Source organism: Thamnophis sirtalis, unplaced genomic scaffold (genome assembly GCF_051295495.1).
Source record: "Thamnophis sirtalis isolate CommonGarterSnake01/CBP01778 unplaced genomic scaffold, rThaSir2_p1.2 scaffold_4, whole genome shotgun sequence".
NCBI classification, from domain to species: domain Eukaryota; kingdom Metazoa; phylum Chordata; class Lepidosauria; order Squamata; family Natricidae; genus Thamnophis; species Thamnophis sirtalis.
The window spans coordinates 107,694,827-107,721,426 of NW_028261384.1; the positions used below are offsets into that span (position 1 = coordinate 107,694,827).

The 26,600-nt window shown below is 36.3% G+C and overlaps 2 protein-coding genes across 2 annotated transcripts; one reads left to right on the top strand and one right to left on the bottom strand.

Moving 5' to 3' along the window:
- Positions 1–15,147: 15,147 nt before the first annotated feature.
- Positions 15,148–16,116, bottom strand: LOC106539588 (olfactory receptor 2AP1-like). The gene has a single exon (XM_014054397.2). The coding sequence runs from the start codon at positions 16,114–16,116 to the stop codon at positions 15,148–15,150; it is 969 nt and encodes a 322-aa protein (XP_013909872.1).
- A 6,016-nt stretch (positions 16,117–22,132) lies between these two features.
- LOC106539587 (olfactory receptor 11A1-like) lies at positions 22,133–23,104 on the top strand. The gene has a single exon (XM_014054396.2). It carries the CDS (start codon positions 22,133–22,135, stop codon positions 23,102–23,104), a length of 972 nt encoding a protein of 323 aa, XP_013909871.2.
- Positions 23,105–26,600: the final 3,496 nt, after the last annotated feature.

Genomic DNA, 26,600 nt, shown 5'->3' on the forward strand with positions numbered 1-26,600 from the left:
TCATTTCCTCTGGGCAGTGAGATTCCTATCAGCAAACCAATTTCATTCTTTCCATAAAGGAGGACTGGTCTACCCTTCCCCTCTACAATTGGTATGCTTGATGATGTCTCTTCTCCAGGTGTTTACTTGCTTTCTTCTAAAGGAAGATTATGAAATTGATTGTTTAGCTCCTGTGGAACTAGACTTTGCTGGACTGGGTTTGATTTTCCCCCTTCTAGGAGTGACATGTTGCCATTGTTCTGTCTCTAAAGGTTCATTTTCTATTTTAGTTCATAATTTCTTACTTTATTTAGTTCAGACTTCTTCCTGACTGGGGATTCTCATTTTCTTTTTTGAGTTCCAGAGTAACTAGACTTTTAGTAGTCTCTAAACTGTTTGCTTTTTCTTCGGTTTTTTATTCCTTACTGCGTTTGGTTTGGATACATCTTCTTTTGGCGGGAGTTTCTCATTTGGTTGGTTGAGTCTCAGAGTGGCTAAATGTACCTCCGGAGCCTTTATTTTCTTCTTCTTCAAGGAATTCGTTAAGTTTACATTATTTTATATTCATTTAGATGTATGTATGTGTGTATGTGTGTATGTGTGTATGTGTGTATGTGTGTATATGTATGTATGTATGTATGTATTTAGTGTCAAAAATGCAACCCACACACACATATATACATACATACATACATACACACACACATACATACAGTATGTGTGTACGTGTGTGTATATAAACAAATTTTGCTAGTCACAGAAGTTTCGGTCTCCTTTATCATTGCTATATTTTAAAAACTATGTTTTTCTTCTATCAATTGCTAAAAAAATTAAAAATCCAAAAGTTCATTTCACATACATGAATTTCAAAAAATTCCAAAATTAAAAAAAAATGAATAAAAAAAATCAATTCTGAAATGTAGTCTTTCGGTCCTCCTTGTGGCTAGTTTTGAAGTGGAACTTAAATGCAAAGGAGGTGGCTCTCTGCTGCAGATATAGCCTTTGGTTTACATGATACAGTTTGTAGTCTAATAAGGAAACAGAAAAATAAATATTGAGAACCTTTCTTTTTAATTAATGCTGTGTCCTGTATTTATTAACATTTAAAAAATAAAAAAAAAATAAAAAAACCTTGAAATTTTTTTAAAAAATCCAAGAATTTTGAAACATCCAATTCTTAAATGTTAAATTTTTTGTTTCCCTTGTAGCTAGTTTGAAATAGAACTTCACAGTTTTGCTTTGTGATTAGTATAAACGAAGCCTTGCCTTGTAGCTTTGTAGTTAGTGGAAATAAAACCTTCACTTGTTGATTAGTGTAACATAAATGTTCCATAAATGATTTTCAATTCTATCACAATCCTTAATTTCTAGAAATTCATATATACTTTATTAATACTGATTCCATTATATTCAGGGCTTATGTTGGCCAAAAATCACTTTGTTTTTACAGATTATATTTCATAGATTAAAAATATGCAGTATTTAATGTTGAATAAAGAACTTTGCCATTAGTATTGAAAAAAGATTTATACATATTGCCCACTCTGTATCAGATTAAGAAATGTCTTCTCTCCTCCTTATTTCTGTCCTGATTAAATTCTACATAATTTTGGAGACTATCTTTCTGTGAACTGCAGCCTTCTTCAGTTCCTGTTTTTCTTAGATTGTTATATTTTCTTTCACAATCATTGCAGAAATCTGAGCTAAAATAAGGCTGCAATTATTAAGGCCATAATTGCCATGTAGAAATTCAATTCATTTCACCAAGTATAATTCTTAAAAGTATGCAGCACTTAATGTTGAAAAAAGCATTGCAATTAATATTGAAAATTTAAAAGAGCAAATGTATAGATAGTTGGTATAATATCTGCTCCCCATAATGGCTGACCTATGTACGGGCTCACTCCCTGTTCTAATTTGCTATCAGTATCTGATTGCAAGAACAGCCTGTCATCTAGCACTGAAAGCACTGGATCTGGCTCTTAAATTCCTCTAAAATAGTTATAAGGTTACCTGTATATTTTTCTGCCTTAAACAAATTTCTGCTGAAATGTCTGCCTGTTTCTGTGTGTCTGCTTCTGTTTGTGTTTGTTTCTCTCTGGTTTTACAATCATTGACTTTGGTTTTCTGGCATATGGATACCCTTCCAGTCTATTAGGATTCTGAACTAGGGTTCCATGTTTGGAAACCTTAAATATTTCTCTATTGGCAGTGGCAGAAAATGGCTCAAAGCACTTTATTAACAAAGATTAAGTTCCTGCCCACCAAATTGCCATAGATACGTTTCTGAAGCTGAGTCATTGCTTCAAGGTTTGGCAAAGAGCAATGTAACTTAGTGCTCACTTCAATTATTAGTTTATACTACACTGACCTTGATCTTAGCCAAAGACTGAGAAGCGATGTCTTGCAAAGATGGCAAATAAATGCAATGGCTCTTGGGCTGGCGACTATCTTGGTGAGATCCCATTTATGGCAGGGGCCATAACCAGCACCATTGGTTATATCCTAAATTCTATGGACTTACTACTACAATATAGAAAAATTTGAATTCCTACCTTGCCTGGAAAGCAATCATCTACCTTTGTGTACACACATGATGTCCTTCATCTGGCAGATGCCCTCCAGGGACCAATTTATTCCTGCAACTTCTCCAACAGGGCCAGCAAGGTGCACGGTTGAATGATCCCAGCAACTTGACCAGAAGGTGAAGAGAGCCCTATCAGAGGACAATCTTCAAAAAAACTGGTTAGCCTTTATTACAGCCAACCCTTCCCAAGATTTATTAGACCTATATAAAAACATAGTTCATAAGCTACAACCAACAACTTTCTTCACAGCAAACAATGTTAATTAAAGGCCAACTTCTCTGCTGTTCCGCCTTCTTAGCATAGATTTAGTAGTGACAGATAGTAGTATCCATAGAAATTCTATCCTCAGGTTCCTCCACCCTCTTGGAGTCATTCTACTTCATAGAGAATGGAATGTAGATGAAACCCTTACTGAAGTTTTCAACTTAAACTATGCCCAAATTTAGTGTTACTAATTTCCCAAAAGCTTCCTTTACATACTTGTTCCAGAGGTGTGCTGCCCCAACAGTATATAGCTAATATAGGAATTAAGAACTGTCTCCTTTAAGGAACTACCTCATGGGAAATTCAGCCACCTTATGGGAAATATAGGCAGGGATGCCTTGTGGAAAATGTAGTTCCATGACATGTGACCACATCTGTGTTCCCTGATTGGATACCGGGCCTCTCCCCCCGGAAAAATTGATTTATGACCGGACGCTTCGTGAAGAGTTTTTGAGTGTTAACTGAGAACAATGGGATAAATGCATGTTTCCTCACCCCTGCTTCATCAGAGGAATGGAAAAGCATAGTTTTTTCACATCGCCCAATGGACAGATCTAAGGTCAGATGTATCTTAATATTGAACTGTATGTTTGCTACTAAGAATTCCTGTTAATAAATTGATCTGAGAGACATTAATCCTAAAGTGTGAAGTTGGAAGCTGATTGGCCCCTGGCATGGTTACATGCCAGGTCCAGAACAGGAGGCTATATACAATGGGATTGAGCATGAGTGTCATAACAGTGTATATAACAGATAAATCCCTTGTGAAATTCTGGAATTTGACCTCTTTTTGGAATTACATATAAGATAATGATAGTCCCATAATACAAACTCACCACTGTAATGTGAGAGACACATGTTGAGAAGACTTCATATCTCCCAACAGAGGAAGCTATACTGAAGACAGCTGAGATAATATACACATAGGAAATGACGATGAAGGGACAGGGACTGAGTGTTACAATGACAGAAGAGAGAAAGGCAGTCAACTTGCTTTTCTTGTAGGACAGTTTTATCAGCTCTTCCATATCATAAACAAACTGGTCCATTTCATTGGGGCCAAAAAAATATAACCAGGAAACACCCCCAACCAAGACAGCTGAGAATCAAAAGCCTGAAATCCAGGAGAGAGTTGCTAGCTGAAGGCAAAGCTTGAAGTTCATGATGATGTTGTAGAAGAGTGGTTTACATATGGCTAAATAGCGATCTAAAGCCATGATTGCAAGAAGAGAGCATTCTGTGGTGCCCAAACTGACATAAAGAAATAACTGGGTGATACATTCACTAAAGGAAATAGTTCTATTTTCTGCCACACAGTTGGCCAACATCTTTGGAGTGATGACAGAACTATAAAATACTTCCAAGAAGGAAAGGTTAGCTAGGAAGAAATACATGGGAGTGTGAAGGCGCTGATCAGTCACAACTAGAATCACTATAAGAACATTACAAATTGGGAAGAAGGCGGGGCTTAGCAGTGAGAAGACGGATTTTCAGGCTATTCCTGAAATTCCTCTATTCTGAAGGAATTGGATGGTTCATTTTTGAACCCAAGCTGTCCCGGAGAGACAGTGAAAGGTTGGAGGAGATCCAGTGACCCCAGAGACATTCACAAAGTCCCTGGGGGGTTGGAATTTAACCTCCTTTGCCAGTGACTTCTGGATTTGCCGTAAGCTAACTGAAACTGCAGGTTGCCCCTAAGAATGGCGTGAGTGTTTCCAGCTGGTAAGGTGATTTTATTACTCAGAGAGACACGGTCCGCATAAAAATTTAAGCTAATTGAAACCAAAGAACAGAAGAATCTAGCGGCGAATTGGATCTCTTTATTGGTTTATGGACAGTGGTTACCCTATTTCTTAAATGTTTTAAATGCTACTTACATGGACAAAGGAAAGATTACTCCAACATCTCCTCTGACTCTCTGTAAGTGGGCTGTAAACCAATTTACTATAATTTGGCTCCCTACAACTTGACACTTTTATTGCTTGGCTGGGTTGGTCTAAGATCAGATAAGATTGTACAGCTCCCAGCTTGTTTTTACTTGCAAATACCTTAAAGCCTCTAAAGGGAAAATACTAACTGCGTACAAAGATGGCGTCTGTTCAAGTTTCAAATGATTCATTTCAAATGATTTTTTCCGCACTACAAAAGCTATCTGACACGTACGACAGATTTGAAAAAAAGCTGGATTATTTGCTGTTTTTAACATCAAAATATGAAGAAAAAAGTGAGAATGTTGAATGTTTGAATTTTCCTGAAATACAAATGAAGGATGTCAGAGATGAAGATTTTCAATTTGCTGACATTCCGGGCATCTGGTTTACCTCTGAGGGAGAAAAAGATGGAACGTTTCAAGGGGGGGGGGGGGCAGCCACACAGAAGATTTACTTCAAAAGACAGAGTGCAGGAGGAATGAGAAGCATTAAAGAATTTATACTTTATGAAACATCATTTGCAAAACTTTTGATACCACCACTGAGAATTAAAGACAAGCTGAAAAGTGGAATAAACGTAGGATAATTATATTACATTATGTGAGAGGCACCTTAAGCAAAAAGATGCGAAGATCTTCTTGTTTGGACTTGCTCATAAAGACGTTTGGAGAACCTGATCCACGAATGGCAACAGGATTAAGGAGGTTTTGTTATTGGAGAGACACAGGCTGATAGATGGAAGAATACAATCTCAAAATTAGCTAAACCTAATTAATCTTATTTGTAATAGACATAGTTGAATAATAATTGATAATGATAGTAATGTATATAATGTGGAGTTGATATGATAAATAATAATTGGATATGAGAAGGGAAGGTTAGAAATATTTTTGGACCATATACAAAGGTTATTAATCACAATAATTATCACTATTAAAAAATAAAATAAAACTATATACAGTTAAATGTTAACTAATATGGGGAAAATGTTATGATATATGATATAATTACATAAAGAAAGGAGAATGATAATAAACTATATACATGGAGGATGGAATTTTTGGTATTAAATATTATGGATGTTTAGCTAAAACAGGATATGAGGATTTGATGTTAATGGAGGATTTTATAAACAAGTAAATGAAATGCTAGCATGTGGTTATGGATCAAATCTTTGGCATAGTTAAGGATGAAAGATGTTTAAATAACTGTAGTCAACTAAAAGTGGAGGTATGATGATGTCAATATGATAAACATTGGAGTTAAGATATTTGAATTAATATGAATTAATGGAAGAGATGCACAAAAACATGTTGTAACCAGCTGATATACTTTTTTATAATATAAACGTGTGTTTTTTTCTTTCTTTCTTTTGTTTTTTCTTTTTTTTCCCCCTGCCTTGTTTTCTGTTTTTTGTCTTTTTTGTGTTTTGATTTTTTCTTTTCCCACTGGTGTGGGCATGTGTTGTTTATGTAACAAAATAAAAAAATGTAATAATAAAATTAAATTAAAAAAAGAACATTACAAATTATAGTTACAATATATATGGCCAAAAACAACAAAAAGAGAAAAATCTGAAATTGATGTAAATTTTGAAAGCCCAAAAGAATGAAACTGGTAATGGATGTATGATTGTGCCATTGCATATTTTCCATGGGAGCTGACAAAAAGAAAAAAAAATACAAAAATCTTGCCCTGAAAATTGAAGGGACTTCTACTAGGCAGTCGCCAGGATCAAAATTGACCCAAAGACTCAAACAAACAAACAAACATTGCCTCGCCATGAAAGGTATTATGCAAAAAATGGTTCAACATTTTAAATAAATACTGATATATTAAATAAATAAATAAATATTGATGTATTTAATAATACATCAATAATTTTCATCCAATAATAAACTAAAATGTAAACTCAATTATTTCAGCATTTTCTGAAATTCATTATCTGCCTTTTGGTACCAGGCTGTGGGCCTGGGTTGTTATATTTGCATATAATATTTTATATTTATGCAAATATAAAAACCCAGGCCCATAGCCTGGTACCAATATATATATATATATATATATATATATATATATATATATATATATATATATATATATATATATATATATATATATATATATATATATATATATATATATATATATATATATATATATATATATATATATATATATATATATATATTCACTATTTTTTATTATTTTAACCATTGTTTTTTTAAAATAAAAGGTCACAGGTGTTGGGGATCAAGGGGAATATGATGAAGATTCCTGCAATGCAAACCATGTCTAAATAATGTCATCATTTTGAAGTCATCATGATTAGGAATGGATGCCTAGGTACAGGATATTGAACTCTGTTCAAAAGTTCTTATAAATAACTGGTAGTCACCTCAATAACACATTTCAATTGTCCATAAAAATATTGTACTTTTAGACTCATCTAAGAAACATTATAATGTTGATTGTAATGTAAGGCTTTCAGGTGTTGCTGATGCATTTGGACCACATTGTGAAATCAAAAGATGCTTTCAATGAATGTACAATCTGCATTTTAGGAAACCCCAATTACTCCTGTGATAATTAAAATGGTTTAAAAACTTGATTTGCAATCAACTGACTTTAAGTATTAAATCCCCTATTAATACATTAGTTTTTATTAAAACAGACATGCTCTTTTCAAAGTGAGCTTATCCCAAAGCTTAAAATATCAGTGAAATAGTTCAGAATTGTACTTATACCCCAACTCTTTCAAATACCGTATTGAAACCTTTACTGCTGGAAATACTATGGATGTGAATGTTGTAAATGAGGATCTGACTGATACAAGATTTCCTGTCCTGGAGGATTCCTATGACAATATGCTTTTCATCTTTAGGCAGTTGGACAAGTTGCATGCATTTATTTTTAAGGACTTTATAAAACAACTTCTTCTTAACCTCAAATAATGCTCTACTTTCATTTATTTGTTTTGATTCTCATTTGCACTATCAAAATTCCTAAGAGAAAAAGTAAAACAAGTCCCTTGGCAACCATTATGCTCAACATAACTAACAGTAGGCAATTGACAAAATTTCCTAACCTTTAAACCACTAATTAGAATGTACAAAAAAGGCTCTTAGTACAAGTTACAATTGCATAGCCAAGTGGAAACTCTCACTATACCTCAACAAAACAAAACAAACAAAACAAACCATACATTGTTTTGTCAGACTTTGTTACTCACATCAGATACTTGTACAATTAGCACACACATCTTCAAGGCTCTGTGCTCTCTCTACTTCGCTTCTCCAAATATACCAATGGTTGCATCTCAAATGATCCATCTATTAAATTACTAAAGTTTGCAGAAGATACAACAGTGATTGGTCTCATTCCAGACAACAATGAATCCACATACAGACAGGAGATTGAACAACCAGCCTCGTGGTGGAATCAGAACAATCTGGAACTGAACACACTCAAAACCATAGAAATGGTGGTAGACTTTAGGAGAAACCCTCCCATACAACCACCTCTTACAATACTAGACAACACAATATCAACAGTACAAACCTTCAAATTTCTAGGTTCTATCGTATCTCAAGACCTAAAATAGACACCTAACGCCAATTACATCATCAAAAAAGCACAATAAAGAATGTTCTTTCTGCGCCAACTCAGGAAGCTGAAACTGCCCAAGGAGCTGCTGATACAATTCTACAGAGGAATTATTAAGTCTGTCATCTGCACCTTTATAATTGTCTGGTTTGGTTCTGCAGCCCAACAAGACAGACATAGAGTTCAATGGATAATTAGAACTGCAGAAGAAACAATTACTACCAACCTGTTTTCCATTGAGGACCTATATATTGCATGAGTCAAAAAGAAGGCTGTGAAAATATTTACAGACCTCTCATATCTTGGAGATAAATTGTTTCAATTGCTACCCCCAAAATGCACACCAGAACAACTAGACACAAGATCAGTTTTTTCCTGAACACATCGCTCTGCTAAACAAATAATTCCCTCAACACTGTCAAAATATTCACTAAGTCTGCATTACTTTTAATCTTTTCATTGTTCCTATTACCCATCTCCTCCCACTTATGACTACAGGACTATAACTTTGTTGCTTTTATCCTTACGATTTACATTGATTCTTTCCTAGTGTGATTTGATTGCTTATTTGTACCTTATGACTATTATTAAGTGCTGTACGTTATGTTTCTTGATGAATGTATCTTTTCTTTTTGTGTAGACTGAGAGAGTATGCACCAAATACAAATTCCTTATGCGTCCAATCACAAAAAACTCTCTTCTCTTCTCTTCTCTTCTCTTCTCTTCTCTTCTCTTCTCTTCTCTTCTCTTCTCTTCTCTTCTCTTCTCTTCTCTTCTCTTCTCTTCTCTGCATTTATTTATCCATTACATATATTGAACTTTTTCCAGGATGAAGTAGATGTGTATAAAGTAAAAAAAAAGATTATTGCAGTATAGGAAAAGCATTGACCAAAAAAATTTAGGGTGCAGTTTTTGACTTTTAAAAAAAAGCAAATTGAAATATTTTCATGGCATGCAACATAGTTACTTTAAGTAATGCCTTTCCCTGGTTACAGCTGTCCATCCCATTAGATCAAACAGAAAAAACAGGCTGTGGATTCTAACTGTTGATAATGTCAGTGTTCCAAATATCATGCAAAATTAAATCAGAGTCCAAGGCAGAGCTATCCTTAAAGTTCCAATTTAATAAGACAGACATGTTGGCAACGAACTGTGGAAAATCCCAAATCTGAAAAACTTCCTGGGATTTCACCCAGTTGAAAGTTCATGATCTTATCCCCACACCTATAAATCCATCACATGGTCCAATCTTCTTCAGCCATGCTGGCATCTCCACCCAGCTGGTTCCGGTCAGGTGCAGAGGTGCAGAGACAAAAGATGACCTTGGGCTCTTAGAATGGAATGACAACAACACATTCCGCAATTCTACTCCTTTCTATTCCCCCTCCCAATTACTACATTAATGAAAGAGCATAATGAAATAATAGAGAGTGTGGCAGGCCAAAATCCTAAAAGGAATGTAACTGCAGGCCTGACAGGTGGCCTCTTCTCAGAAGAAAAATGTTTCCTGAAAAGAGAATAACATAAAAGTTAACATAATACAATTAACCACCTCTTCCCCCCTCAGGGGGACCCTTTGCCTTATCAGAAAACTTCTCATGGAATTGTTCTACTAACTTCTCCACTTTTAAGTTCCAGCTTTTCACCCAAGTGGCTTCAGACAAAGGGTAACCCTTCCATTGCACTAAATACTGTAAGTGACCCCTATTCAGCCTGGAGTCTATGATTTTTTTCCACCTCAGATTGTGTTTTCCCTTCTATCACTACAGAAGGAGAGAAAGCCTGGGTAGATGCTCTTATGCTACACCCAATTATTGGTCTCACCAAGCTAGAATGAAATTTTGGGTCAATTTTCCCCAGACTTCTGGGTAGACTGAGTTGAACTGTAACTGGGTTAACTACTTCACTATTGGGAATGGACCTAGAAATTTTGGACCAAATTTCTTGCTAGGCATTCTTAATCTCATGTATTTGGTAGATACAAAAACTTTGTCCCCCACATGAAAGGGGTTTTAGAGCAAGCGGTGTTTATCAGCTTGCTTCTTGTAGGCTTCTGCCGTATCTGCTAGAAACTTCTTTGTAATTTGTAATTTCCCATCCTTTCTTTAGTGTGTCCATCCATTCATTCAGAGACATGAAGGAGGGAGGTTCTCTAGACAGCTCAGCCATGGCAACAAATTTCATGCCACTGGTAATCTGAAAAGGAGTTAATTCATTGCTGCTGTGGACTGTGTCATTGTACGCCACTTCAGCGAAGAGAGCAAGTCCGACTAGTTGTCTTGCTGATAGTCCACATAACACCACAACCACATTGCTCTCTCTGCTGCACAGTTCATCCTGGGATGAACTTCTGAGCTCAGTTCTTCTGTGGACCCAATGGATCTCAGGACATCTCTCCAGAACTTGGCTGTGAACTTGACTCCACAGTCTGAAATGATCCTCTTGGGCAATCTGTGCAGGTGATGTGTGTTTCACAAATATTTTTTGCTAATTTCTTTGCAGACAGCAAAGAATGAAATGCTCCTGCTTGGAAACCAAGTCAATAATTGTCCAGATTACTCTGTTCCCACAACTGTTTGGGAGTTCAGTGAAGAAGTACATTGCGACCTCTTCCCATGGTCGGTTAGGGCTGGCCACTCATTGTAGTAGTCCAGGGGATGCCTCCGGCAATGGTTTCATTGCTGCACAAGTGGCACAGGTTTTTATGTAATTTTCCACCTCTGATTCCATCTGTGGCCACCAAAATTGATGTCTGGCAAGGTGGAGCATTTTTAGAAATCCAAAGTGGCCTCCTAGTTTCACCTCATGGCTTCGCTGTAGAACTTTTAGCCTTAACTTCACGGGAATGTACAGTTTGGACCCATTCCAGGCTAATCCATTTTCCATCGTTAGGATTTCCTGGTTATTGTTGAGCCACTGGTCTGTTGGGAGGACCAATTTCATAGCTGTCATCAGCTTATCCTGGCTTCGGTTATTGTTGTGCTGCGGTCTCAACAAAACATCCCCCAACAACTTTTTTGGTACTTGTTGTACCCCTGGGGTTTTTGTCTCTGTTGCAGGTGCTGCAGGTCCTGGGCTCTTGGGTTCAATCATCCCTGGCTGACCCTTTTCCTTCACTGGTGGTAGCAGCCCAAATACAATGATCAATTTCCTACCGCCATCTTCCCACTTTATTGTAGGCTTCCACTTGTCAAGCCATACAAGCTTATTTTTTCCAGCATCTCCAGAGCCACAATTAATCTGAGAAGCTCATGGTGGTGGCCCACTTGTAACTTCACCAGTTCAGTTATTAGCATGGCTTGGGCCTCTCCAATTAGCATTCCATCTACCTGCTCAACCTGAATGAGACAGGCTAGAGGTCTTGTGCATATGTCTAGTTACTTGGCAATCAACATGCTGATTAAGCATCAAGTGCAACCAGTGTCCACAACTGCTTCAACTTCCCCTTCCACCCCCATCTCAGATAGTTGGAGGTTGACTTGGAAGGCGAAGGGGTGCATTCACCATTGGGTCATCTTCAGCATTTTCCTCCTTTGAGGCCTCCCCTTTGATAGGACACTTCTTCACCATAGGTTGGGGATCCTCTTCGAGAGGTTGTTTGCCCTTTTCCTCCTCCAAGACCTCCCCCTTCATAGGACTCTTCATCACCTTAGGTTTGGGATCCTCTTCCAGAGGTTGTTGACCCAAATGACTCTTTTCTGGTGGCATCTGGGCCTTCTCTTTACTGCTGTGGCGATTGGTGTGCACTCTGCACACCAAGCACTCTGACACTCTGCAGCGAAGTTGACAGCAATAGTGGCATTTTATTGGCCCCTACGAGGAAAGGAACCTAGTTACATCTCTAAATTTAGGAACCGCCTCATCACATCATGAACTGGTAACAACAGGATTTGTAACCCACCTCTTGTCCAAATTCCAAAAACTTAGTTTTTTACTTACCAGAACTTATTTAATATTGTCCTAATTAGAGTCAGCCCAACAAACATTGCATAAGGAATGTATGGTTCTACCATGTACGGTATGTATCCCTACTGTTGAAACAACTTGCTAATAATAATAATAATAATAATAATAATAATAATAATAATAATAATAATAACAACAACAACAACAACAACAACAACAACAACAACAACAACTATTACAGGGGCAGCATTAACTTTCTTAATGGGGCATGTTCACCGTTTATAAAAAGTGCACACAATTAGAACTTTTGCATCTCTGACAAATCAGTATATTTGCATAATCAATTTGCAATCTTTGAAAAGACACATAAACCCAACATTCTGCCCCTGGTAATTTTTGTCTGGGAGGACTAATATTAAATGTCATGTAAATAATTGATTTTGCAGCTTGATGTCATTCCCAGAGAACACCAAGCTTTTGACATTCTTGCTGTAATCCATCTTTTGCATGTGTGGCTATATAAATGGGCCTCTCAGTTAAGGAAAGTCAGCAAAGAGGTAAGGGCCACAGATTAGCTATTGGGAGACTACTAAAACCCACTAAAACTCATCATAGCAAATGGCACACACAAACCTGATTCCATTTTGCGGTCTCTTGTGAAATAAGAGATTAATAGATTAGTAGAAGTATCATTAACCCATTGAACTAACTATAAAGGAAGAAGATGGGGTGGAATTTAGGAAGCATATAAAAAGCAATGAGAGGAATTTAAACAGCCAAATCACTTGCACCTGGAAATTTCATTGACATAAGAAGAATGTTCAGGACAATAAAAGAGCAATTTCTGAGGATAAAAATATAGTGTCCAAAAGAGCAGAATCCACTGGCATTTGTAGCTTGATTACCATTTAATTTTGTTTTACTGATTGCATAACGTGAGGCATCAGATCTCATGAATTCAACAAATCAAAGGTGAAACAGGTATAAAACTATCTCTAAAGCATATGTTTAATGCAGCAGAAGAGGCAAATTCTTGAGGAACAATTAATTAAGTGTCAATTAAGTGTTGCTTGGATAAGTGTTAGCTTGGTTGATTTCATCTGCTGTTCACCAATTTTGGTATGAACACTGTTTCAAATATAGATTAAAACAAGTGACATGTTAATGACAGAAAATAGTGTGCCAATATTTGAGGACTGCCATAGAGAGTAGGGGTTGAAGCTATTGTCCAAAGCACCCAGGGTCCAGACAAGGGATAATGGATGGAAACTGATTCAACCTAGAAATAATAAAATTTTCTGATGGTAAGCACCATCAACCAATGGAACAGAAGTTATCTTCAGAAGTTGTGGGAGCTTCGTTACTGGAAGCTTTCAAGAAGAGCCTGGACTGCCTTTTGTCTGAAATGGTGTAGGGTCTCCTGCTTGAGCAAGGAATTGGACTAGATGACCTCCAAGATTCCTTCCAACTGTTACTGTTACCTACAAAATCCCTTCCAAATCTGTTATATATTAAAGGAATATGCAATCTTTTTTAATGAGTTGATGACAAGTATTTTTTTCCCTTCCATGCAATTGTGCCCAATTCTCAAAGTCTCTGCACTTTTCTTGGCAATTTTTTTCAGAATTGTTTACCATTGCCTCTTTCCTAAGACTGAAAGAAAATGACTGAGTCAAAGTCATTCAGCTGGCTTTTGTCAAAGACAATATTAAAACTTATAATCTTTCAGTTTCTATCAAAGGAAGTTTGGTTTCAAGTTCTATTTTATTTTAAATACTTTTAAATATATTACATACATACACACATAATCAAATACACACCAAATTTACTAACAATGTAGAATGTCTTTATGGTGGTTCCTTCATGCGTCACTGAAGCTTCAGCACTTGAGATATGCTTGTCTTTTTAATCAAATGTTGAGGAATTCTCTATAAGTTTTAAGTTACAATGTTTATTTTAATTGTTTTTAAGGTGTGGAGATGCTTTTACTCTTCTAAAAGATTCCCTAATAAATTGAGAAGAAACTTTTTTTCTAATGATGGCCCATCGCAAGCAGTTTAGTAAGATACTTCCTCCACAGTGCACAAATCTACAAGGCCGAGACAACTATATGCATCAGACTATATTCTGGAAAACCCAGTTTATGATCTGAGGCCATTGATACTATGCCATTAATTATTTATCTATTAGATGTTGGTCTTAGAAGATAAGATCAGGAATTAAGCACTTTGTAAATTAATACTACTTTTATTGTAATAGCCTTTTAACAGCATCTTGCAAGTTTGAAGAGGTGAAGTACCTATGGTATTTTGCATTTATCTTTCCCTAGTTACTATAATGTCTTTACTATAATGTTACTATAATGTCTCTAGGCAAATGCTAGAGAAAATATGAGCAGGAGAAATTGTAATTGCTTCACTCCTCATTATAACAAAGAGGAGGCAGGAATAGTAAGTTGTGATTATGCATCCCTTTTCAAGGTACAACTGTGTATCAAAATTATTTCTGGAATACAGATGTATGGATTAAAACAGATCTGAATTACCTGTGTTTACTTGTTAGATGGTTTGCCATTTTTCTTGAATTATTTTTTTTAACATGAACAAAACTCAGAAATGTATATGGTTTCAATGCAATAATCTCTATTGTAAACTACTGAACAATGCTGATTGATACTATCAAAAGGCTATCCAAGAAATGAAACAATCCACTCTTTTGATTATCAATCATTTATCTTCCTATTTTATGCAAATGCCTATAATATCAATTTTTATACATAGCATTCTCAATATACATTATTTACTCAACATTTGATCTGAGAATGATGTGTTATAGCTGAATTCTTTTACACCTCTACATTGTATTCATTTATTTTAAATAGAAATCACTGCTAGTTTTTTAAATACTACATATTTCCTGACAGCTCTTTTGAGGGATTTGCTCACTTCCTTATTTCTCAAGCTGTATATCAGAGGATTAAAAAGAGGTGTAAAGACTGTGTAAAAGAGGGAGAAAAATTTGCTCATTTTGTTGAGAGCTACAGTATTGGGATGCAAATATACAACTATTAATGTTCCATAAAATATTGTAACAACTATAAGGTGAGTTGAGCAAGTGGAGAAGGCTTTCTTTCTTCCTACAGCAGAAGGGATTCTCAGTATGGTGGTGATGATGCACATGTATGAAGCCAGGGTGAGCAAGAATGGAGGAAAGGTTGCCACAGAAGTAGTTACAAAGCTGGACAAAAGGAGTAGATGAGAACCACAACAAATGTGTTGCATCAATGGCATGAAGTCACAAAAGAAATGGTTCATTTCACTCGGAGCACAGAAATTTAACTGTGACATTTTTAATGTAATTGTGGTGACCATAACCATGCCACTGAGCCATGATACTAACACTAACTGAATGCAGCAACGAGTATCCATAAGAGATATGTAATGAAGTGGCTTGCATACTGCAAGGTAGCGATCATAAGACATCACTGCCAGCAGATAACATTCTGTTGCTGCTAGAAATCCAAAGAACCAAAATTGCACAATGCATCCTTTAACAGAAATAAGCCCATCCCCAGTTAAAAGGCTGACTAGCATCCTTGGTAGAATGGTTGAGCTATAGCAAGTCTCTAAGCAGGATAAATTCCCCACAAAGAAATACATTGGAGTGTGAAGGTGATGGTCTGAAGCAACAAGAGTAATGATGAGAATGTTCCCCATCATGGTCACAATGTAGATCACGAGAAAAAGTAAGAAGAGGAATAGTTGCAAATCTTGGAGATCATCAAATCCCAGCAAGAGGAAATGTGTAATAGTTGTTTGATTTTCTTGTTGTATGCCACACATGGATTGCATCTGTTGGCAATCAAATAAAACATTACATTTTAAAAAGGCAAATTAAATATTGTACATGCAAAACAGAAAAACAAGAATTAATGATTTATTCAAAAACTGTCACATTTGCTTTCTCATGAATTACAGGGAAAGATTCAATCATGTTCAGAACATCCCCTAAAGAAATTCTATCACAAATTTACTGGAGATTTATGTAATCTTAATGAATATAGAGACCACTAGATTGTGAGAAAGTTGCTCTACATCCTCCCATGTTTTGTCTTGGACTATGAAACATGATTTGCTTTCCAGGAGCACCAAAATCAAATGCAGTTCTAAAACTATGGCGCCTTTTGTCCACTCATTTAGACATGCTGTAAAGCAATAATTTTGTAACAGTTGTGCTAAAGGTTACATTCAGATGTACTACTTTATTAATAATAAAATGCAAATATTAATACTTTCACAATTTAGATACTATGGATTAGGATACTTCAGCTTGTTCTCTGCCCTTAGTTTTATTATTCTATTCTAGTCCCTTATATAGAACTGATATTCTTTATAGATTGCATTCTCACCCATGAAATGTAGGTCCCACTGTTAAAACTAGTTGGAAAGCTTTTCATATTACATGATAGAAAAGAGCTTGGGATATATAATAAGATTTGGTTACCTTACAGAATATCTTAAAGTAGAGACTTTTATTTACTTCTGCAATAACTGGATCTGGTTTTTCTCCTCAAATGCACTCTCTACAAGATGCTTTCAGTTGTTTGAACTGAATATCCTTTAGTCTAAAGATGTTCTGCTTCTATGTTTATATATTTCCCCCAAGAAATATGTTTTTCCCTGTACACACTATTGCAATATGTAGACATTTAATAGAGTTATTCCAGCTGGGAGTGGACTGGACAGCTTCATACACCTTTTGTGATTTTACAAAGAGAAATGCTGTTTTGGGAGAGTGGAGAAGATGGCAGAGATTGTCCAAAACTATTTTTGAACCTGTCTTGGCAAATATATTGTTCTTTAATATGCAATCCATAATAATTGAGGAGTTGTTGTGGATTGGTAAACTTCCATTCCTGACATTGATTAAGTATGGATCAGAAGAGTTTGTTTTGGAATTAATAAATGATAACATTATTTCCAATATTCTTATATAAACAATAGGAGAAGATGGGATAGTAAGCTATTTTTAATTGTAATTAGAATTTATTGACAACAAAATAAAAAAGAAAATTGAGAGACAAAATTTTACATAGTAAAGGACGCAGAAGAATTCAATATATAGAAAAGCAAAATCAATAAAAAACTGAAAATCTCACAGAAAATTCAAAGCCACTTCAGTGATCTGAGATAATTCCATCCAAATATGAGTTTCATGGTGTTTTGTTTTCTCTCACTCAATTCCCTTTTTCTTCTTATATTTGTTTTGTAATTGGGCATAAAGTTACTATATTCTTACTACCTTTTTCAGTTCTTTTGACAACCATTCTTTCCTTACAACAGATCACACACTATCCATTATATCTCACCAATATTTACATTAACATGTTTCCATTCATTTTCCTGTTTTCAATAAACATTCTCTAAATGGCACACAAATATTGTATCTTCACTTGCATTATTTCTCCATAGACGTACAACATTAGAATCATGCTCCCAATTTTCTTTGTCTAAAAGAATTAGTTTGGACTTTTCAGATCTATTGTCTTTGTTGCACCATGCAGTCTATCTAAAATTCATTGCAAATAATTTGGGTTCCCTGGCAACAACAAGTTTTTGATTCTATTTACTCTGCTGGAAGCTCTTTGTTTAGTACTTTTCATATACTTCCAAAACATTTTCTTATTTCCAGCAATATTCCTTGGGATTTTCTTTTCTTTTTATAGTTATTAATCAGTCTTGGCTTTCTGGCTACATTCTTTGCAATTACCCTTTTCTATCTACCTGCTCTGCCCTCCTCCCCACTTCAAGTGATGACTGCTGAGTACTGCATTTCCTTTTCAAAATTTCAGAAGTAGTTTGCCATTACTTTCATCCCAGTGCTGAGAGAGAATGACTGGCACAATGTTAGCCAGCGGGCTTTGTGCCAAAGGCAGGACAAGAATTAACAATCTTCCAGTTTGCTTGATGCTTTAATCTTTACTTCTAGATCTCACATTCTATTGATACATGTGATATATTTATCTTATTCTTGCTTTCCCAGCATTCATTCATTTTTCAGTTATTACTCATGAAATTGGAAGTAAAGTGTTGAATTAGTTCAATATTGGCATATCTCATTTTTACACAATTGCTCTGACCCAAGTTTCCTTAAAAAGCAAGAAGCGGAGTCTTAATCCTGGCAAAACCCCTTTTATTAACATGACTAGGAATGACTTTCATTCATAGTCCACAAGGCTTAGCAAACAGTCTTTCGGAGGAATGTTTATCAACACGAACCTTATCATGTTTGGAGAGCTGCCAAATAACTAGTTTCCAAATGTAGGACAAGGCCTTGGCAGAGAGTCTCTTATAGTCATAAATAGAACTTTTCACTCTTGACACAAACAAATGAATGAATTGTTTCCTACAAAAGCCTACTCCCAGTCCACTCCTCTTTTTTTTCCTATAGGAGGAACCAATCACTCCAAGGTGTGGCTTTACTCCTGTTGATCCTGGTTTCTTAGTTGTTCTTATCTTTTGGCAGCTCTGTGCATGCGAACACTGGGAACAGGCTCCAGCTGTTCCTCTGCATCACTGCTGTCTAGCTCCCTCTCTGCCTCTGATGCAGAGCCCTCGTCTGAGCTTTCTTCAGCCCTCAGGACTGGCCCATCTTTCTTCCCAACATCCTCACTGTCCGGCTCTGCTTCCAGCTCCACCGGCTGGCAGTGGGTCACAACAAGAATATTAAAGTATGACTGATCTCAGCTACCCCCCTGCAAGCCCCAAGTTCTTCTGAATTGCCTTAGCATAGGGGGATGTGTTCATGGAGGAGGGCGGTGCCTGTGTGAAGAACACTCAATGTGTATGCCAAGACTATCATCACCCAAAAACATAAAGGGCATCCCAGCTGCTCAGCTAAAGCAATCAGATACCTATATTAGGTAGCAGCAATATGGAAGATACTGGAAGCAGATAATTATTTTAGTGACAGTGACAAATTCATAGCATGTGGGAGAAGGCATGAGCAAACTATTCTTGTATTATTATTATGAAGAAAATAAAAAAAATGATTGATGATTGCAAGATGGCCAGATTCAATTACAGTAACACCACACACCATTGGAAAAGCTGCAGGACCAGATTAGGAACAGAACATCAATAGAGAAAATCTATCTAAGTCTCAACAAGAAGCTGATGGCACCCAATTCAGCTGCTGAAGTTTTAAAATACTTATTATTGTTTTTTAAATGAAGATAACTGAAAATTGACCCTTTCCTATGGGAAAAGGGAAACACAGTGAAGCAGGAGGGACAATTGTTCTGATGAGGTATATAAGGAAGAGTGAAAATAAAAACAAATAATTTAAAATTTTAGAACAGAAGTGAATCTCTAAAGAAGAAAAAGGAGCACAGACAGTTCAGGATAGCAGAAGAGTTTTGAGGACATTTGAGGAATGAAAGTGCCCAACTAGACTCAGAGACTGAGCAGAGTGATAAAGTCTGATTGCTAGTTACATTAGAAATGTTTAGGAAAATCCAGGGCTGAAGACTAGACTGGAAATTTAAAAAACAAAATCTGAGAAAACAGCAATGACAACTGCATTGCTGACAAGAGAACTGCATAGATGTCTCCATAAATGAACCTCAGGTTAATCAAGTCTTTATTTTCAGGTAAAAAAAAGCAAAAATACTGATATGTTCATTCTGAATATATTTATTTATACATAATCATATAAGTCAGGTAGTAAGTTGTTCAAGAGGATCAGATGCAAGCAGCCTGACTATAAATACCTAACTCTGTATAATATTTGGCTTTTAATTTAATATTTATTGATGGTCAGAGACCAACCATGGTTTACTTAATTAAGAGTGATATTTTCAGGTGACCACAACCAACACAGACATATAGATATTACAGTGTTGGAGAAACCTGTTATATGCATCATTAATAAAAGAAAATGTATGTATGTATGTATGTATGTATGTATGTATGTATGTATGTATGTATGTATGTATATTTTCATCTTCGTTAGAAAAGTCAGTTAGTATTTATTTGGGATGAGTGTATAACATTTGCCAAGATATTTTGAATTCTGGGACTCTGAAAATACTACTTTTTAAATTCATGAGACCCTAGAAATATGTCACACAATTAAATTTCTTTTTTATGCAGTATTCCCACTTAGGTAAAGGTGTTCCTATTGCTACACATATGATCTTTCTTCAAGGTTACCTTAAAATAAACAGAGATACTCTGCTATTGAGAAAAAAAAACAAGAACCAAAGGTAATTTCTTTCTGTCCAACTTTCAACAAGGAAGAAATTCTCTTTAACCATTTTTCCTCAGAAATAATGTCAATATTTGAATGTCATATAAATGTGTGCTAGAAAAAAAATCAGCATTCCCAAAATAAAAGATTTAAATCCAAAGGAAATCAGAAACAGTTGTAATTATAATCCATTAGATGTTCTTATTTAGAATTGTTTTTCAATGGTTGGTTTAGTGTTTCTTCTGTTCTTCTACTGTACCCCAACTTGCCAAAGATTGAACAAGGAACTGTTTTTGCAGGTAAAGCTTTGAGATATGGTACTTTTTGTTCCAAATATCTAATAATTTTCTTAATAACTGGGAATAATAAATGGGAACATTGTGAAATCTTTTCTTATCATAGATATTAGTATTATAAATCCATTCTAGACATTAAAGAATTGAAATTATATAAGTTTGCACTCCAATTTGCAGATAAGGAAGTAACCTTCTACACATTGTTTCAACTTCATCCCATGTTCTATTTTAGATATTTTATCATGCCAGCACATCAAAGAGATAGAATTCCTCTAAACATTTAAAACTTTATATTAATTTTAAACATTGCATTTTAAACACCTTGTAATTGGAATAACCCAGTCCAAACTTTAAATCTCTCAAGCTATTAGTCTTATATACTGAACAGTACGAATTATAAGAAAATAAGAATTTGTACTATGATTGTCAACCTTGTTACTACACATTTTTCTTCCAAAATAAGAAATGATCTTTATGATGATTAATTTATGATCTGAAAAAGTGAAAATACTTTAAACTGCATTTTCAAACGTATATTCAATGTATTATTAAAATATAAATTGAATGTAGCAATATCTAATTGCAAAAGTACAGTCTATTTATCCCTGTTGTCATGTCTGTGTTATTTGAAAGAGAGAAGGAAAGGGAAATATAGTATATACTTGGGCATTACTATAGGTCAGGATTCAAACAATTTTATAGCAAGTACTCCAACTGACTTGCAGTATAAATAAACATGGCAAAATTTCTTTAGTTTTAGATAAAATGGATCTAAATTAGAGTAGTTGAAATAAGACTTCATTAATCATAATCAGTTCGTCATCTAATGAAGTATTAGCTGATATTTTTAGTTTGGTTGAAGTTCAGGTAACCTAAGATCTCAGTTAATGTGTTCAGTTAATGCCAAACACAGAAGAAAAAGAAAAGAAGCGGATAGCTAAACTATGAAAGTTCCATCATCAAGCACATAAATAATGCATTTATACTGCAATGTGTATAATTTTCTAGTTATACTGCATTCAGTGAAGTTTACACTAATGAAATATATGAATGCAAGTTTACATTATCTACCAATAGCTGCCATTCTCACACAACACTACATTGCTGATCGTTCCTGGACTTGATGTAAAACCTGGTATTTAACTATCACAAGATAAGAATAGATTGCCAACATAGCCTGCTTCTAGTTGCATGAAAGTTGAAGTTGCTTTTAATAAATATAATGTTCTTTCAGAGAAATGACAGACTTTTACTTTATCAATATCAATTCTTATGTATTTTATATCATTTTTGTAGGTATCATTTTGTAACAATGGCCAAAGGTGAAGAACAAAATCAAACTATTACCAAATTTCTTTTGCTAGGACTTGGAGATTTTGGTGACCTGCAGTTTCTTCTCTTTGTCCTCTTATTGATGGTCTACATTATGACTATGGTTGGGAATATCCTTATCATTGTCCTGATTGTTAGTGATTATCATCTTCACACTCCTATGTACTTTTTCTTATGTAATTTGTCCTGTCTTGAGACATGCTACAGCTCTAATATTCTTCCAATAACATTAACCAACCTTCTATATGAGGGTCCAATAGCTATTTCTGTAATTGGCTGCATGATACAATACTACTTATTTGGTTTCTTGGCAGCTTCTGAATGTTACCTTCTAGCAGCAATGTCTTATGATAGATATGTAGCAATCTGCAATCCATTACTTTACAAAGCCATTATGAATGGCAGGGTTTGTCTGAAGCTTGTGGTTGGATCCTGGATAAGTGGCTCATTAGCTATTAACATAACTATATATCTAATGTACCAGTTAAAATTCTGTGGCCCCATTGAAATCAACCATTTCTTTTGTGATTTCAATCCAATATTAAACCTTGCATGCAACAATACACATGTGATTGAAATTTTAACTGCATTATTAGCTGCTGCATGTTCTTTGCCACCATTTTTGCTAACCTTGGCATCCTATGTTCATATAATTTCTACTGTTGTGAGAATCCCATCCACCAATGGAAGGCAAAAGGCTTTTTCAACCTGTTCATCACACCTCATAGTGGTGTCCATTTTCTATGGTTCAATAATGATTGTCTACATTTTGCCCAAAACAGATGGACTTCGAGAAATCAACAAAGTCTTGTCTCTGTTTTATACGGTCCTGACACCTTTATTAAATCCCTTGATATACAGCCTAAGAAACAGGGAGGTAAAAGAGGCTTTTAGAAAAGCAGTTGCTAAATTATACATTGTTAAAAGAAAGCATCACTGGAATTTAGTTTGATTGAATTTTTAATGAAATGCTGGTTGGGTTCCCATTTGGTTAAAAATGTTGATTTTCTTTCTCTTTCTCTTCCACAAACATACACAGAAGCAACTATTTTTCCAAAGGGTCAATATGGTTAAGATGTCTTCTCTTGATTCAATTAAAGAAGTCTGGTGGATTCACAGTAAAATTATGATTTCTGTGGAAAGACATTGCTGCTTGTATAATACTTCCTGGACTGATCAGGCAAACCTATTGTTTGAAAGCCATGATAGTGCTGAATGTATGGGACAATAATAATAAGAATAATATCTACGGAACAGCTCACCTTCAGAAATTGTGGGAGCATCATTCCTGGAAGCATTCAAGAAGAGACTGGACTGCCATCTGTCAGAAATGGTGTAGGGTCTCCTGCTTGGGTGGCAGGGAGGTTGGATTAGATGACCTAGGTCCCTTCCAACTCTATTATTCTACTCTGTTCAGTTGAGTTTCTTGTGGTACTGTTGATTTTGAACTCTGTCCCTTTCCACTTAGCTAGCATTTGAACACAAAAAATTGGAGAAGTGCAGCTCTGAAGCTGTACATATGAACCAAATAAATTAGATAAAAAAGATTCTGTCTTTTATAAATAAATGCAACAAACAAATCCTTTAACTATATTATTCAAACTATGTTTTGCAGATATCACGTTTGGGATTATTCCTTTCAATAAGTAATAAAATGTGTGTTCTCTGCAGTCAGCTCCCGTTGCAGAACCTGAATTGCATCCAATTGTATTATGGGAGAAAAGATTAACCCTTCCTTTTCAGGAATAGGAATGTCCTGATTTCATCCCAATCCTCTAAAATCATAAATCTTTTCTTTCATTCTTAGAGGAATATTTTCCAATATGATGCACTGAGAATATTTTGGGAAGAAACCTGTGAGAATCCTCCAGATTTCATGGACAATACCTATGTTATCTGTATTATTTTACAAATACTAGTTTCAAACCATTTAGAGAGTTGGACGTCCCAGAGGTGGAGCAGTGCTCAAGCTGTAGTGAGATGATATATCAAACATGAGTACTTCTATCTCTGCTTTCCTTTTCCTTAGCAAGTGAAGTGTAAGTAGATTTTTGAATGATTATTTTCTAATGGTTTGTGAATAGTTTAAAAGTGCCCCCCCCTCTGCCTGCAATCAAACTACACTTTGGGAGGGATCTACACTTGAGGATGAAGTTTGAATTCCTCCCCTTCCCTCTGACCCACATGTATCTTTTCCAGGTGTTTCAGAGAGGATTTCAACTCTGCTCTTGCCTGTCATCATGAAAAGAAAAGAAAATGTAAAAGGAAAAAGGCTTTGCAGGAGGAGGCAGGAGAACGATGTGCCTCATCTACGTCAGGAATTTTTAGGCTTTTAATCCTTGCTTAACTCTGCTCGAGTGATCATAAAACGCCTAAAGTTAGATTAGATGAGTCATGTCATTCTCCTGCCTCATCTTGTAGAGGGCGCTTTTCTAGAGGCTTCTTTAAACAGTTAAGCAGAGTCATCCATGGTAACTCTGGCAGCAACTAGCTCAGCCTGACTTCAGCTCTTGCCTTTTTCCTGTTACATTTTTTTTCTTTTCATGATGACAGTGATGAGGCTCTTCCTCCGCTGCGTGCCCTGACTGTACATCCTATATATATACATATATATATATAAGCTGTACTCAGCCACACGTTGCTGGGACCCAGTCTGGGCATAGTGGGGCGGCAGGTGGGTGTTGCCGCTAGTCAGGACTCGGGGCTGCTGGTCCAGGCAAGACTGGTTGGGGGAGACAGCACCGGGGCTGTCGGCCTTGTGGAAGTTGTTGAGCATCTCCTCGGAGGAGCTGCACTCGGGCTCCCCCAAGTCGGTGGCCTGGGAGAATGAGACGTCCAGGATCTCAGAGGAGGAGAAGTCCTTGGTGTGCTGCCTCACGAGGCACCCAGGGGCCTCCCTAGCCTCACTGCACCTCAGGCTGACACCACTGCCGCTGCCCCATCGGAGGCCTCACTGTCTTGGTGAGGCCATAGCTGGCTCGCTGTGAGGGGGGATGGAGAGCACGTGTGGCCAGCCAGGCTGAGGAGACGCTCCGCTTCTACCTCCTCTGGAGCTCTGTTGGGCTGGCCGGGGGTAGGCCGGCTTAAGGGCAGGAGGAGGTGGCCGAGGGGTAGCGCAGGTGGCGCCCAACGGCAGACACCAAAGGCCTGGCAGGAGGGGAAGGGAGAGAGGGGTGAGGGAGGCCGAAGGGTTTCAGCTCACCTTGGCAGAAATGGCCAAAGTTCATCAGAGGAGGAGCAGAAAGGGGAAAGGGTGCAGCCGCAGCCCAGCCACACATATAAAGGGACCGTCGGGATGAAGCTGGAGAGAGGCCGAACTGTTCCGCATATACTATACTCACTAAATGAATGCTATGGTATAATTAAATAAAAATGAAAATAAATCAAAATCTATGAAAATTCAATATAACAATGCAATCGGAAAGATTGAAATGGCATCATGAAATATTTAGTATAGCGTGTGTTGCTTTTATGTCCACCAGATGGCGCTGGTTTTCAAAAAAGCATGTTTTTACAAAAAAGATGTTTATACCTGTCCTGGATGTGACATCTATACAATATACGTATATAAAACATTCACGTATTTGAATGCAACGTTGTGTCAAAATTTCAAAGCAATCGGTTAAGAACCTTAGGAGATTAGTGATTTTGAACAAACAACCATTACATTTATATATATTCATATATACTGTATGTATGTGCATATATATGTATGTATGTATGTATGTGTGTGTGTGTGTGTGTGTGTGTGTGTGTGTGTATGTGTGTATGTGTGTATGTGTGTATTGGTATATATATATGGCTTCCTCCCATAATTGGGGTTTACCAGGGGTTGTGACACTCTCTCTCTCTCTCTCTCTCTCTCTCTCTCTCTCTCTCTCTCTCTCTCTCTCTCTCTCTCTCTCTCTCTCTCTCTCTCTCTCTCTCTCTCTCTCTCTCTCTCTCTCTCTCTATCTATCTATCTATATATATATATATATATATATATATATGGTTTTTTTTATTTGTGCTGATAAATAAATAAAGGGAGACTAGTATAGATCTATTTCAAGCTATTTAGCTCTCATCAGCTAGCCATACCCTTACTGGGATTTGAACCTGGGCTATATTGCATACTAGGCATACTAGGCATAGATCTTAGCCATTAGGCCACAGGCTCTTTATCCGTTATCAGCGAAGCCAGGGTGAAAGGTATCTATTAGATTTTTACAACCCCTGGTAAGCCCCAATTATGGGAGGAAGCTAACTGCTTCCATCATCTGTCATCCGGCTCATCACAAGAGTCCATCACGACAGAAACCCAATATTTTTACTGTTGCCTTTGTTATATTTGTGGTTTTTTTTTAATTTGTGCTGATAAATAAATAAAGGGAGACTAGTATAGATCTATTTCAAGCTATATTTTTTTTTGGGTTTCTGTCGTGATGGACTCTTGTGACGAGCCGAAT

What these genes read in the sequence shown, in the direction of transcription:
- LOC106539588 (XM_014054397.2), bottom strand. Translation starts at nt 16,116, where the DNA reads ATGTGTGGCATACAACAAGAAAATCAAACAACTATTACACATTTCCTC.
- LOC106539587 (XM_014054396.2), top strand. Translation starts at nt 22,133, where the DNA reads ATGGCCAAAGGTGAAGAACAAAATCAAACTATTACCAAATTTCTTTTG.